This window comes from Prinia subflava, chromosome 4 (assembly GCF_021018805.1).
Source record: "Prinia subflava isolate CZ2003 ecotype Zambia chromosome 4, Cam_Psub_1.2, whole genome shotgun sequence".
Lineage (NCBI taxonomy): Eukaryota > Metazoa > Chordata > Aves > Passeriformes > Cisticolidae > Prinia > Prinia subflava.
Window position 1 is genome coordinate 55,874,109 of NC_086250.1, and position 16,346 is coordinate 55,890,454.

The 16,346-nt window shown below is 36.2% G+C and overlaps 1 protein-coding gene across 5 annotated transcripts in view; it reads left to right on the forward strand.

Annotated features, from left to right (window-relative positions):
- Positions 1 to 15,975, forward strand: part of BRD1 (bromodomain containing 1) — a 56,885-nt gene extending 40,910 nt beyond the window's left edge. For 3 of the 5 annotated variants that reach the window (XM_063396822.1, XM_063396823.1, XM_063396824.1), the window contains 5 exons: positions 6,232 to 6,367; positions 7,566 to 7,693; positions 9,522 to 9,631; positions 11,856 to 12,010; positions 14,073 to 15,975. In XM_063396822.1, coding sequence (XP_063252892.1) covers positions 6,232 to 6,367; positions 7,566 to 7,693; positions 9,522 to 9,631; positions 11,856 to 12,010; positions 14,073 to 14,256 — 713 coding nt within the window. In that variant the 3' untranslated portion in view covers positions 14,257 to 15,975. Of the gene's footprint in view, positions 1 to 957; positions 1,166 to 6,231; positions 6,368 to 7,565; positions 7,694 to 9,521; positions 9,632 to 11,855; positions 12,011 to 14,072 lie in introns of those variants that run through there. The other 2 variants (XM_063396821.1, XM_063396825.1) reach the window with 2 other exon arrangements.
- The last annotated feature ends 371 nt before the right edge of the window (positions 15,976 to 16,346 follow it).

Below are 16,346 nucleotides of genomic sequence, written 5' to 3' on the forward strand. Positions count from 1 at the left end.
CTCAGATTTGAAGAAAATTAGTAGTTACAAGATTAATTCTTGGGCATTCTTTTGGCACCCATCAAACAGGCCATTCATTGAACCACTAAACTTTCTTTGTTCTGTGTCACCTAAACCGTTAAAGGTTAACATTTTCTGGTTAGGATCTTGAAAGGAGCCACTGTTTAGTGTGTAGGTACAACATCGTGGGCTCATTGAGCTGTCTTTGCTGTCTTTAGCGATGACCAAGTTTTAAGCAAATTTTAAAAGCTTTATTTCCAAGGAGACTCTTCATACCAGTCTTTGTAGTCATTGAGTAACTGGCTTCCATTTTGTCTGCATACTGGGGACTGTTTTAAGTACTGGAAGCCTTGATGTGCTCTGATATTCCTCTGTGTATTCTGAAAAGAAGAATTGTGTTTAATACTCCTCCTACTCCACTCTAGAAAGTACTTTTCGAAGTAACTTTTTAAGGGTTACTCTTAGGGTCTTAGTCTCTTACTTTTGAAAAAAACTTAGTGGATACCTTCTTGGTTCTGCAGTCTGCCCATTTCCAAGGTTTGCATTTTTTAGAATACAGTAACCTTTGATGATTTATTACCTTCAAGTATTCTGTTATCCTGTGTGTGCTTCTCTGAATTTATAAATCCCCCTAAATCAGTGACATCCCCTTTCTTACTCTTACTGAAAGTATTTTAGATACATTTCTAAATTGTGTTCTTGATGCATATAATGCACATGGAGGTTGTATTCTGTGTTTTCAATGACTTTCAGTATTTTCTTTTTCAAGAAAGAGGCCTGAATCAAATTGAAACTCACTCATATTGTCCCTTTAGAAACCTTAGATTTTAGTGATAGAATATGTGGGACACTTGTGTCATTCTCACTGTCTCTGGACACTGCTATAAGGATGGCTTATTTATTTGAAAACTCTGTTTCCTTTCAGAGAGACTTAATGGCTTTTTCACTGTCTTCCAGGTTCTCATATTAACTAATATCATGCTGGGTATTTATCTCTTTGGATCCTAATTATTTTCTATTATCCTCAACATGGAATGGAATTCAATTAAATGATCATTTTGGAACGCAGAAAGACAATTACATTTGAAGTAATTAATTTGGATCATGTTGGAGACACCAGCCATCCTTAAAACAAAAAACAAATAGAAATGAACACTCTTGGAGGAAGTCTTTGACATATATGAAACTATGCTCTTCATTCAATATATTGCCCCATTTCCGTAAGTTACAAAGTTGTACGTGTTGTAGTATATGTGACTCAGATTGGTCGCAGAGTTTTACCAGTCCCAGCATTCTTATTCTCAGAACATGTTCTGTGAGAGCAGATTAGTTAAGAATGCTACATCTCCATCCTCTTCCCTTCCCTAGAAAAAACAGTCTCATCTTCCTTGGAGAAGTGAAACCTACCGAGAAAAAAAAAGGGGTTTTTTTTAATGAAATACACATTTTCCTCTACTTTATTTTTACAAAGAGTAATGTCACTGGTTTTGGGTAAGTGCACAAGTCACACTGAAAATGAGACTAAACAGTGTTATAGAAGTGCTAGTGCACTGTGCAGTCATTTTTTGAATGCTTCCAGTTTTTTTAGTGGTGGAATATCAACCCTTCATGTCTAGTTTTAGGAAAGCACTTCATCTTACATTTGGATATGCTTAGTTTTGCATCAAGCTACATATAGTACAGTTTTAATTGCTTTAGAATAATTATGTACAAGTTCTGCTTCTTTCTTTTTGTTTCAGCAGAACTGTAGGATGTGAATACAATCTGAAATGTACAATTCTGTATTCTGAGGCAGCATTTTATGCACTTGTGGACATGCTGTGCTGCTCTTTGGACTACACTGAGCTTTGTTACTCTACCATATTTTCCAAACTTCTGCTCTCTTTTGGAAGTTACCTTTTCCTGCTTCCATTAATTTAGTATGGCCACCAAGATTCTAACTTGTTTGATGAAGGTAATCAGTGAAAGTTTTAATTGCAGCTTAAGAACAAACTGTCATTGTTGGGAAAAAAGTTAAACTTTGCCCAATAAATACAGTTTTCAGTGCAGTGAGAGACCTGTGGAAAAGTATCAGGCTGATCATCTTTGCCTTACTTTTCTTCTTAGCTAGCACTTCTTTACTTTCAGGATGGTTGTGTTATGCTAATGATTGGCATGGCAGTAAATTTTCCATGTACATTCAAGTTCAGCTGAAGATTAGAAATGGCAGTAACCCTGCATTTAAGACTTATAGCAGGCTTCATTGTTTGAGAATTCCCTTTTTAATTGGAAAAGTTAAGTTCTGCCTCTTGAGAGTGGACTGCTTTTTTTAAGAAACTCAAGAACACAGGGGAGACATAAAGGAAATGAACCACTAATGAAAGGTTTTTAGTTGGATCATCAGGACTTTTGGGGGTAAGAGGAGGGTTGTCATTCAGTGGTGTTGGTGAGGCAATATGTGTAAGAAGTTTAGTACATGACATAAAATTTCACTCCATGACTGTAGAGAAAGCTCATTTGGTCTAACAAAATCATGAGCTTTTGGAAAGTTGCAAGCAGAATGGGTTACGTCTCATGGATTTCCTTTATTCGGCCTTCTTAGTTATATCTGCTGATTCAATAAAATGCAAGTTCCTTAAAGCAAATGGAGATCTTTAATTTCACTTACTCTAGCAGCTACAGGAACATTGAGTGTTTCATGATTCATGGTAGAAAATAGTTTTGTAATGATATAACAGAACCCAAATTGTGTAGTACATCTGATTTTTTTTTCACATCAGTGCTACTACCATAAAGCACTTAGATTTTATTGCCTCGGTTTTTCTGGCAAGTTGCAAGGTCACTTGTGAACTGCTTCATCTATGACTAGATATGAGTGTGTTTTCTTTAAAATAAGTCTTGAGGTTTTCCTTGCTTGAAATAATGCCTATTTCTTACAACTTCTGAAACATGAATTATAATGTGTATAAACTGGAGTCTCATGGATTGTGTAAGCTCCTGTCATTTGGGGCTTGATGCTCAGGAAAATTACTCCTACTGACAGCTTGCATGTTCTTTGTTTTTCATACTTCCACAAGCGAGAGAGAAATATGTCTATAAAACTCTAAATTCTTTTGCACTTTAGTATTCCTTTTTTGTCAAAAATGTTTTGGGTTTTTTTTTCCCCACTTACTGTAGTTTAACCACCCAGACACTCTGTCATTTCCCCACTCCTCCCTCCCCACAGTGGGGTGAGAATCAGAAAAAGGTAAAACCTCTGGGTTGAGATAAGAACAGTTTAATAATTGAAACAAAGTAAAATATAATAGTTATAATAATAATAGGAAAAAGGAATAAAAGCCAAGAGAAGCAAGTAATGCACAGTACTGTTGCATAGCACCCACTAACCAATGCCCAGGCCTGTCCCCCAGCAGTGTTCAGCCCTTCCAGCCAACTCCCATCAGTTTATCTAGGGGCATGGCACTCCATGGTGTGGAATATCCTTTTGGCCAGCTTGGATCAGCTGCCCTGGCCATTCACCTTCCCAGCTTCTTGGCCCCTGCTCACTGGCAGAGCATGAGACACTGAAAAGTCCTTGAATTGCTGGCAGCACTACACATCAACTCAAACATCAGTGTGTTACCCACATTATTCTTACACTAAATCAAAATAAATCACTGTACTAGCTACTCAGAGCAAAATTTGCTCTATCCCAGCAGAAACCATGACACCACTGTTAGTAACCATTCTACAGATGGGTAAAACTTTTTTTTACTGTAATCTGAAGTGAATTAAATGAGTGATAAAACTCACAGCTTATAATTAAACTAGAGTAAGGCTGGACTGCCACCTCAGAGAGCTGTCTGCATTGCTAAAGTTGCATGTTTCTGTCGTATCCCTTGTTTTTTAACTTCAGCAATCAGGCAATCACATGGTAGCTTTGCCCAGTGGATTGCTGAAAACTGGCTCCTTACCATGACCACATATTTCTTGATACTGACTTGTTGACAACGAGAAGATACCATTGCCAGAAACTGAGTGCCAGAATGTCCATTTTGGTGACAGCACAGTCATAAACTGATTGAAATAATAAAAATAAAGCCCTTTTGCCCTGGGTGTGCATGTACATACATAACCAGTGTATACAGAGATAAGCATCCAAGTCACATTTAGCTTATATATGGTTATATGTTTTGCACACGCTGTTATAATACAGGTACTTCTTTCCACTTTCACAGTCCATTGGGAACCTGAATTGTGTCCTTGTTCTAGCAGCAATCATTACTTGATCTGTCTTCCTATTTAAAATTCAGTCTGTGATCTGACTTGTTTCTGCTGATAGCTGCTTCACTTTAGCTAGATGCCTGAGTGATAACTTGAGTAATGTGTCTCCAGCTTGTGGCAGGATGAAAATAAAACAGTTTATACACGTCACTTGAAAGAAAAGTCTGACAGGATATTGAAGAATAAAAAAGTAGTTTTTGCAGAGATGTAAGAGATGTCCTTTGCAGAATGTGGGGTTTTTGGCTTTTCTTTTCAAATGCCATGCGAAATGTACTGTGATAACTTAAATCCCCCTATATACTTTCTCATAAAGCATACACTGTTTCAACACAGTCTAGGACCCAACTTCTCCTTAATCTGCAGATATTTTTATCAGCTTGCTGAGAGTGAGAACAAGATTACAATAGAACAGAATACTACTGATTAATAGTTTGGCGTTGGACACTCAGGACAATGATACCTTTATCATTTTTCTTCTGTAGGAAGTCAAAGGCAAATTAGGAGTTACAAAACAAAGACTCTTGAATGAATATTTACAGTATAAACTAAATGACAATGAAGGAGAATTCTTATACGTAAATATTACAGAACCTTGAGTAAACATACTCCTTTTTCTCTTAAAAATCTAGAATTGTGTTGATAATCCAAATGGAAGATCTGCTGGGGTGGAGGGGAAAGCCCCATAAGTCACTGTATGGAAATGCTTGGAAAATTGCTGTACAAAGTAAAAATTTTTTTATGAAGTAGCTTGCTAAGCTCAAGTTCCTATAGTTATCAGCCTTCTTTGCAGAGGTCTTTGTAGCAAACAGACTGGAAGAATTAATAAAGGAAGTTCTGCCATAATTGTTTTATAGTACAGTGCTCTGTGGAGGGGCATGTGAAGTTACATCACCTAGTCTGACTGTGTCTGAATGTACAATTACAAGAATAGCCTTCAAGTCTCTGGTAGTGGTAAGGATGGCTGGGATGGGCAGCTCGTTCTTGTGCTGTGAGCGCCATGCTCAGAATTGAATTTGTTTTAAAAGTTTGTTCTCTTTGTAGCCTACAGTGTGCAGTAGCTGAGTGCAGGCTGGTACCATTGCCTTTAGTGAGTGCATTTCTGTTTGTATTCTAGAATCTCTGTTGGATTCTTTCCTTGTTAGTCCTAATGTCCACACCTCCACACACCCGGGAAAGTTCAGAGCGCTTTCTTAAAACTTTTCATTTGCCTCTTTAATCCAGTATATAAATGCCTTAATAAGGACTACACTTTTTGTATAGCAAACCCAGAGCAGGATTAGCAACAGCCTATCAAATAAGTAGATTGTAATATAAAAGCCTTTTTAATGTTTTCATTACAATTATGGAATTAAAATGTAATATCCTTCAGTGTATATAAACTTGTGTTAGGGGAAGGCTAATTAAAAACAGTACCATGTATATTATTGATTATTGGTGACAGTCTTCATTGTGTCAGTCGGTCTGAATTTACTAAAACTGAAAGACTACCAGGAAGAATTAGATAGTGTCACAAAGAAATCCATACCAGTCTCTACTTCTAGTGTTTGAAAATTATTTTAATGATTTTAGCATTGCATTCAAATAGGCCTTTTGTTGACTTGGTAATCTGCCTGATTTGTAACATTTTATTTTCTTGGGTTTTTTCTACTTAGCGTTTGCAGCATGATTGTTTTAATAGCTGGAAACATTACTGCAAAGACTGATTTGATACTCCATTTAGTACTTCCTGTATTACAATCTCAGCTCGCTTTTTTTTTTTGTACCTTACATAAATGTTCATCCTGTCTTTAAAATCTGGACAACAGGAACTTTCTATTTATAATACTTCCTTGAAATTACGTATTTTGTTAATATTCACATTCTTTTTCATCACACCAAAATACTTGAAGAACAGAACAATAATGATACATTGTGTGTATACAAAAAGTTGTTAGTGAAAATGGTGTGGTTTCCGGTTTGATGCAGTTTATCTTTTGTGTTATGCTGCAGGTCTATCAAATGGTTTTGGAGATGAAAGTAAAGAGAGAACATTGGATGATACTCCAGGAAGAAAAGTTGAACCTCGTCGCCGCTGTGCATCAGAATCTAGTATTTCATCTAGTAACAGTCTCTTGTGTAACTCAAGGTAAAACTGTAAATATGAATATATGAAATACAGATTTGAGACTGGATATATCAGTTTTCTGTAGCACTTGAGACCCACATTGGAGGATTGCATAAATTATGGAAAGAAAGAGTGCATTTCGATTTTCTCAGTTATGTCAGATCTGAGATACCTTTCAGGATTGCTGGGATTCTTCTGCTGAATTCAGGTTGTTGCATATCCAGGCAGTTACATTTTTAAACTGACTGTGCTTCCCTTGCTCTGTAAAGGTACAGATATGTTTTTGCATATAGTATCTTGGCTTAATTACCTTCCTAATCTGGAACACTAAAAATGTGTGTGTTTATTTTTGTGAGGGCAAGAGAGAAGCAACTTAAAAAGCAGAGTCTTGTACACAGAAAAGGGTAGTTCAGTAGCTTTGGAACTGTAGGTTGTCAGTCTTTGGATTGCTGGCTAGGTACTACAGTGAGGATAGTAACTCTGTACCAACTATTTACTGACTTTCTCTCCATGGAGTCTTTGTTAAAAGCAGGACTGTCACAACAGACACCTCTGGCACCATTGGGGTCTCCATCACCAGTGGAGTACACCAGTGGTGTATCTTCTGAAAGAATACTAATCTCTGGGTGAAAGGTAGCTGTCTCCAGTCCTGAGCTAAGAGGATGGGACATACAGGGAAGTATAGGGTAAATCTGTTAGACAGAAAGAGGACTTTAATCATGTGTTCAGGTTAAGGGAATAGTGTTAATGCAGCCTTGTCAAACAGGCATTCAGAAACAAAGATAATTTAATATTGCATCTATTTTAAATGTGACATTCTAGATCAGTTTGTCAGTATAATTGGTCAAATTTTGTGATTTCTTGAAGAAAACTTAATGTGTTTGAGAGAACAGATTTCCCATTTTAAGCAGAGACATTTCACAATTGAAAGACTGGAATTTGTAGTGAAAAATTAAAGACAGAATAATTGTGTTTTCTAGTAGAACTAGTTCTAGTAGTAGAACTGTAGGAGCAGTGTCTTTTGCTGATAACCAGCCAATTCTGTCTATTAAAATAATCAGGGCTTTGGCTTTTATGTTGTTTTGCTCAAAATGTTTTTAGAGCTTGCTCCATTGATTTTACTCCGTACTGATGAAATTTAAATTCTTGTACAAAATTTTGATTTACAGTGAGCAATGTTAATTATCAGGTAATGGTTTTAATATTAATACTTTTGTAGTTTCAGTCTGCCGAAGTGTGGTAAAGGTAAACCTGCCCTGATACGGAGACACACACTGGAGGATCGAAGTGAACTGATATCATGCATTGAAAATGGGAACTATGCCAAAGCAGCAAGAATTGCAGCTGGTAACTATAAATAATTGAATTCTTAATAGTATTGTATAATTTTGTCTGTTTATTTGACAGATTCTAACATTCTTATTTTTACTGCTTAAATATGTTAAGCCTTCTGAAAGTGTTACTGATATCCTTCCAGAAGCTACTGAATTCTGCTTTTGACTCTTTAAAGACTTTTAAAAGAACATCTTACTCTGACTTTGTTAAATTTTCTCTCCTTGCTTGAGAAAATAAGAGGTTTTGAAATAAAAAGCAAAGATGAGTTTTCTTTTACAGATGTTGTAAAAGAAAATTAGTATCACGTGTGCTAGATTAATAACCCTTTACTACCATATGGAATAAATTCTGACTAGGAAGAATTCTGAGACTCTTACTTGTATATACACCTGAGAAGTCTCTGAGTCTGGCTGCATGCATCCTGTCAGCTTGTGTATGATTTTCTATTCAGCATTAAAATACCATTTTATTTGCAGCTGAGAATAGTATAGATTTCTTTCTTGTTAGCTATTCTGAAGAAGAGGACTTGAGACTGTTTTTATGTACCAGATACAGTTCTACATACATATTTTTTGAAACAGTCTGGAAATGAAGGACGAATTAATTGAAACCCTCGTGGCTCTTTCTTACTTAAATGTGAATACTTTACAAACTATTACTAACAGAGCAAAGAAATAGAACTTACTATACAGAATGATTGAACTAATTTTTTTATGTGATCACTTTCAACACTTTTTTCTTGCTATTTCTAGTTTTAAAAGGTCTTAAATCACTTTTTTCCCCTGGTATGTTTTTATAATGTTGAGATAGAACATGTATCTGCATGCCACCTTTCATTATAAATAAGCAGTGCCCATTTGAAATGCACTTTCTCTCAGCAGTAAGTAATGCCTGACTGCTGAGAGAAGGTGCAGATGCAGCCCCTGAACTGGATCTTGGTACCAAGTTTCCCCATACAACAAGTGCTGCCTGACCTTTACAGCACTTACGAACTTGGATAACTTTTTCCCTTTGATCACCACCCCCACTTCATCTTGAGGATGTAACTCACTCTCTTCTGATCAGTCTCTGGACTTTATCTAAGGTACCAGTTGTGGTTTTGGTTGACTGACAGGCTTAAACCTGTCTCAGGCTTCAATCCATTGCTGAGCAATGGAGAAGAAAATTGAGGATCCTGGTACAACTGCACAGTAACATAAACTCAGTTGTTTGTTACCCTGTTTTTTGAGGAGAAATAAAACACTAGTGCTGCCACCTAGAAGCCTGTTGATGTTTTTGAACTTGACTGCAGGAAAGGCAGGGCAGAGAGACCAAGAAAACTTGTTAAAAATAAGTAGAAATCAAAATGCAGGTTAGAATTTAGGCATAAGAATAGAAAAGTGTACCAGAGAAGTATTGTTAAGTTACCAGGTGCTAATCTCTGTGGGTATCCAGGTATCCAACACTTGGAAACACATACCATACAACTTCCATCGTGAAAATCATCACCTCTGTGACAGGATTGTCATCACAATTGTAAAAAACCTGTTATTTGAAGTACCATAATTGTATGTTTTCTTTGGAGCTTTTTCAGAAGGAAGAAATTACTGGAATTTGGAAAACACTTTCTAAGAACTAAGATGTTTTAAGATATGCTATTTCTAGAAGTGTCTAAACCCTTGTTCTTTATATGTAAAGAGCTGTTACAAACACTACCTTGTTCTTATTGGTGTGTGTGTGAAAGTTAGTATTAGTATTTGGATTCTAAGGATCATGAGCTATTGAATAGGAAACCAAGAACTGCAGATTTCTCTGAGGTTTCATTCTGGAACATTTTAATTTTATGTTTCTTTGTTCTTAGAAGTTGGGCATAGCAGTATGTGGATTTCAACTGATGCTGCAACATCTGTTCTTGAGCCTCTAAAAGTAGTATGGGCCAAATGCAGTGGATACCCCTCTTACCCAGCTCTGGTAAGTGCCCAGCTTCCCAGAAGTACAGTAGTGAGTGTTTCTGCTCTGAAAACACCATGTGCAAACTTAAGGTAATTGGATAATTCCCATTCAGGCTGAATAAAGGTGGCTTCCTGCCCTCTTTACCATGCACTGAGTTTGTAAAGTACTGCAATATCAGATTTTAAGTCAATAATCTCTACTACCCTGCCTGCCTGAGATGTGCAGTACTCCTGTGTTGTGGCTTAACCCAGACAGCAGCTGAGCCTCCTGCAGCCGCTCGCGTGCTCCCCTTGGAAGAGTGCAAGTGACAAAACTCATGGCTGAGGTAAAGACAGTTTAATAGGGAAGGCAAATCTGTGCACACAAGCAAAGCAAATTCATTCAGCACTTCCTGTGGGCAGCAGGTGTTCAGTGATCCCCAGGAACACAGGGCTCCATCACACGTGGCTTGGGAAGACAAACGCCATCACACTGAGTGTCCCTACCTTCCTCCTTCTTCCCCCAGCTCTGTATACTGAGCATGACACCATATGGGATGGAATATCCCTAAGGTCAGCTGTGTCCCCTCCCAACTCCTGGTGCACCCCCCATCTCCTCACTTGTGGGGCAGTGTGAGAAGGGGAAAAGGCATTTTCCTTACACATCCCCTGTGTAAGCATTGCTCAGCATTAACAAAAGCATCTTTGTATTGTCAATGCAGTTTTCAGCTCAAATCCAAAACATAGCCCCATACCACATACTGTGAAGAAAATTGTCTCTATCACTGCTAAAAACAGCATACTTGTCTCAATAGTCTTTGTTTCTACATTATATATTGTTTCTGCTGCAAAATGAGGATAAAAATACTCTTGATTCTCCAGCTCATTAAAGAAACAAAAAAGTCAGTAGCTGGAATAAATTGCAGCCAATTGTGAATGATGTATTGGAAACTTTAAGCTGTTGTTAATACAGGAGATAGATATATATATATATATATATATAAGTGTGTATTAATAAAGGAGAAACAGACACAGTTCTACTTACATCAAAGCTTGCAGAGAAAATATTGGTGAGGTGTTCGGCGTTGGGTCTTTGGGGTTATATGAACAGTGGCTTGATTTATATATGAGTCTGGACAATCATGACTTTTAATATGTGTGCAACGTGAACTGTAATCATAGAGGTTAAAACCTCTGGAGGTGACATTCGGAGCACCTGAGTTTAGGTACCCACAGTGGGTGACTCAAAGACTTGGATCAGATGCTGAAAATTTGGTGATTTGATGACTGTCTCTTGAAATGTGTTAGTGCTAGATTTAAACTGATAAAGATCAAAAGGGTTCCTTTTCTGCCTTCTCATTTATGTCAGCATTGGTTTTTCTGAGAGTAGGATAAGGTGATTAAGGAGTTAAACCTCTGTCAAGAGAAGAAAATTCTTCTGATTTCTACAAGCTCCCCACAGTATTAGCTTTCTATTCATTTATTTCCCGAAGTGAGTTTACTGTGGATTAAGATTGGTGCCAGTGTGGATGGTGGAAAAACAACAGGAGTTCGTAGAGTAGGAGATGAGTGGCACAGGCATGGAGTAACAACCTTTCTTTGGGTGGAAACTAAGCACTTCATCATGCTGTGAGCTGCCTGCAAAGGAGATTTTCCATCAGGATGGTTAGTTTAACGTTAGCAGCATATTCCTTTTCTCCCTCAAGTTTTGTTTAGAAAGAATTTGTGACTGTAACTCCTGTTTTGCTGAAGACTAAGTCATTAAATTGGATATGCAAGATGTTTGAAAGTTACAGCTTTTTTTTGGTTTTGTTTTTTAATTTTTTGCTTCTGAGTTTGAGTATGTAGCATGTATTTTACAGAAATACTTGTACCTTAACATAGGTTGGTTCTTAAAGGTATATGAATTTCAAACCCCAAAATTTGAAGCTAGTTACATCTATTAGAAATCCTGGTTTGACATTTTTATTCTAAAACCTGTTTGTCAGTCTCAAAGTTGTACTAAGTGGAATTCAAATGGGACTTCTAAGAAGAACTGATGTGGGTGAAAAATGTTTTTATGGTGATTTCAGTCAAGTTTGCCACTGGATCTCTAATGTGTCTGTTTAGTTTATGTCAAAAAGTTGTGTGTAACACAAAGTCAGTTTATATCCAGTGGCTGTTTAGTTTATTATTTATTTCTTGTTAACTTAATTTGTAATACCTTCTTAAAATAAATTACATCATTTTAAATATGAGGAACTGTCCTTTTTTCTCTCTTCCAGATTATTGACCCTAAGATGCCTCGTGTTGCTGGCCATCACAACGGTGTCACTATACCAGTGCCACCTCTAGATGTACTGAAAATTGGAGAACAAATGCAGACCAAATCAGATGAGAAACTATTCTTAGTACTATTTTTTGACAATAAAAGAAGTTGGTATGTTATTGAAATGTATTGTTTGATGCAGTGACTTAAAATTTTAAGAACCTATACCTTTGGTCTAGAAAAAATTGAAACATTTTTCCATGGATATAATTCCTATGGAAGTGTAAACTGTAAGGTTAAAATGTCATATTAGAGTCTATTTGTGGGCCAAGGTATATATCATCAGTGAAAGATAACCTTTTAATTGTCAATTTGGAGAAAAATATGATAAGTCATTAAATAGTCTTTCTTATTTACAAGCTACTTTCATTTATTGACCTGATGAAATTGCTTCATTGCTTCATAGGTTTTTTAAAAGTAGTAGTTTAGCATTTATGAGTACCATCCTTCATCATTGCTGTCTGAATTACAACACTTCTCCCCCCAAGTCTGCTCAAGTGTGTTTTCATTGACTTTTTAACCTCACTTCAGTTAAATGCTTTATTAGGATTTTCATTTGAAGTTCTTAGCCTTTTCTAATTTTTTTCATTAAACCTTCTCTATTTCCATTTATTTTGGCATCAGCAGTATGCTGTGTAGAGCCTGAAAGGGGATAATTCACTCAACAAAACATTCTCATTGCCTCCCCCGTGGTCTTCAGTTCAGGGCTGGTGGGGTTTTTCTGGGGATGCAGGGGAAGACACACTAGGTTTTTTGGTGTTCTTTTGGTTGTAAATATTGTTCAAAGTTGTCTCTAATGGGTACTCTGAATAGATGGACTGGAAAAGACTCAGTACTTCTTCTAGCCCTTTTCCTTCCCTCCACCCTGACCCCACCAACTTGTTTTGGTAATGATTATTTTATTGTGATTATTTTGGCACTCATAATTCTATTTCTGTTGTGTCTCTCAGTCTTGAACTGCTGGTTGTGATTTTCATTCATTTGCAGGTGTGTGTCACCTTCAGTCTGTGCTACCAGTGTCTATCCCCTGTGGATTTTTGTATTTGTTTCTTCTTCTTCTCCACTTACATCGGGAGGACTTGCAAAGCTTTCTTTTAAAAATACCTTCTTAAAACTTCCTCTGATCTGTATTAAAACTGATAATGGTTAGACTGCTGCTTTTCATGCTGTTATCATACTATCTGTGTCCTTGTACTGACTCTTCATATTTATTTCAGTGTGTGTGCTCAGTACAATAGGGCTCTAGTTTAGAGTCCTTTAAGAGAATGAAAAAATTTCTATAGCCAATTCTACTTACTTAAAAGAAAATTTTTGCAGATTTGACTGTCTGATTTTCTGTTGATTTTGCTTCAGATGGTCTCCCAAACTAATGCTTTTAAACAAAAGGAGGGTTTCTGCCTTTTGCAAGATTGGGACTGCAGGCTACAGTAACATATCTTAAAGATATTCATTAATTTACCTAATTTTTGTTTTCTTTAATGTCTGTAACTTCAGAAAACAGGATTACAATCAATATTTATGAAAACGACATAAATTTAACAGCTACTTTTAAAGTAAATATTTAGAATGCTTTAACTAGAGGAACAGGATGTAGAGCTTTTTCCATTATCACTCCTCTGTGCCCAGAGTTTGAAGATATTTTTAAAAGTACCCTAAATACAGAGCTAGTGGGATTTCATACTGCAGGGTAAAAGCATGCTAAAGCAGAACTTCCTTGCCAGTTTAGCTTTCCCCATAAAGAACAAATCGAGGTGCCTGAAATGTAAAAATCCATGATCTGAAAACTCCTTGTAATAATGGAAGGGAGAGAATGAAGAGAAACAATACTGTGTCAGGTGAACCTTGGGCCATGTCCATTGTTAGTTGCTGCTGCCTATTCTTTAACATCAGTATTTCAGGCTAGGTTTCTTCTGTTGATACTTAATTACTAAGTACATATCACTGAATTGGAATGTATTCTCTGTTTCATGGAAGAGATTTTCTTAATGTTTCATGTTCTTTAAATATTTAAGGCAAGTAAGCACTACCTTAAAAGGTGTTTTATTATTTTGTTTAAGATGGTAACACCAATCTGCGATACAAGAAATGTGGCATAGTAGCCCTGACATTTCTGGACAGACTTCTTGATTTTATTCTATATTTAACAGATTTATTTTTTACCCTTTTCTTACAGGCAGTGGCTTCCCAAATCCAAAATGGTTCCCCTTGGGATAGATGAGACCATAGACAAGTTAAAAATGATGGAAGGACGTAACTCAAGCATAAGAAAAGCAGTAAGAATTGCTTTTGATCGTGCTATGAATCACCTGAGCCGAGTCCATGGAGAACCAGTCAGTGACTTCAGTGATATTGACTAACACAGATTCTCTAGCAAGGCATGAAAATACCACAGAGACTTGAACTCTACTAATGAACCTCTTTGTCTAAAAGAATGTATTGAAGATACAACCCCTTAATTGTTGATTCAGTGGCTGAGTTCTGCAAACTTGAAATAGTTGAGCAATTCTTCTAAATCACCATTGCCATATTGATTAATTATTTTATTGTGTTGTAGATTGGAGGATTTTCCACTAAACCTGTTAAAATGTCTTGTTCATAGTGTTCATAATTGTACATAAATGTATATTCAACACTTAACTTATTCTGATTTTAGAAGTAGCTCCTTAATTCCTTTTATAATTTTGCTGGGGAGGGAATTGGTTTTTGTTTTTTCCATGCTTTTTACTTTTTTTTTTTTCTTTCTTTCTGAGATTGAGTTACCTAAGCATCATCTTCCAGCTTAAGGTGTTTAGTGGATCTTAAAGCCTAATATCAAAATGGCATCAAATATATGTTTGCCTAAATCATATACAGTATGGTGCTGCTTGTATCATTTCTTCCTTGGTCTGTAGCTTCTGAAAAAGACTTCTGAATGTTTGTGTAAATTGTTGCTCTTTGCACAAAGTACCACATATTTAAGATTGATGTAAATTTACAATTACAAATATGTATTTTAAGAAAGGAAGTTGCATTATTTTGGAGGGTACTTTGTGAGAAAGACATCAATAAAGATTATACTATGTACATCACTTGCAAATCACCAAAAACACTCCATTGTTGCCCAAAATGACTTAAGGTTGTTATTGTTTTAAACAAACCTGGCTTAAAGCCTGCAAGCACATTATTTCTTTCAAAACCATATCCCATTTATCTTCCATTGGTTTAATTTTGTTGATATGCGTGCCTCCCTGTGTTTTATTTATTGTAGAAAATGTATTAATTTGCTTTATAATGAAAAATAAAATTGACAAATATATTGATATGCATTTTTATACAGGCACATGAGAAGACAACTTGCTTTGGGAGAAAAATGTATTGGAAATTGTATAAAATAACTCGATGGTTTGTGTGTAATTTGGTTTTTTGGTAACTTGTAATCTTTTGTTTCCAATGAGGGGATTTATGTAACTTTTAATTTAGAACACTTTGGTAGCAATAGAAACTTTGGATACATTTTTGTATGGTACATGTGATGTATATAGAATTAGTACTTTATTTTTATTTTTAAGAAGTAAAGCATTATGTTTGGGCAGGGGGAAGAAGGAGGGTGGGTTTCCAGAACTGCATTTTTATATTAAAAAGAAAAAAAAATAAAGTCAAGATATTGATTGTTGTAGCTACTTTATTCCTACCTTCACTGAGATACTGAATTTGTAACAATGAAAATGGCAAGGTATGTTTGCAATGTGATTTATAATGGCTCCATTATTTATAAATGCACTGTGTTTGAACTCTTTTGCAGTGATATCGTAAATACTGTACCAAGTTATATAATATGAAACACCAAATAATGCATATGAGTGCACGAAGTATTTATGCCCAGCTTTTTTATAAAGGATTAGCAAATACAGCAAAACCAATACTTTTTAAATCTTTTTTTTAAAACTTCATTGAATAGCATACTTCATTGTTAAACCTGCTTGAATCTTTATTTTAAAGGGACGATTACTTTTTAAATAGTTTTTAATGTTTTTATTCTCTATTGTTTGTAATACCCCCGTAGAAGCTTGAAATAAAATTTCTTTCTCAACTGTAAATTTTGTCCTGAATTTAGCCCCTGAGATTTTGCTGCAGTGCCCATTTTCTTACTCCATGACTGAGCTGTTCCAGAGGCATTGGGCCAAGAAGCTGAATGTTCTCCTGTGGCACCCAGCATTGTCCTTACGGAGCCCTTTGCACAGGAGGTGTTCCAGTTAGCTGAGACCAGTTGCCTGTGATGGACCCAGGTAATTAGGGATGAGTTGGATAAATTCCACAGATAATCAAGCAAGTAGTTTACTCAGACTTGGCAGCAGACACAGCTTTAGGGAGAACAGTGATGGCAGTACCCTGGAAGGACCATTGTTGGGGTACACTGCCTTGATGACCCCAACAGCCACATCAGTTAGAAAAATTAAAATCTGCTTGT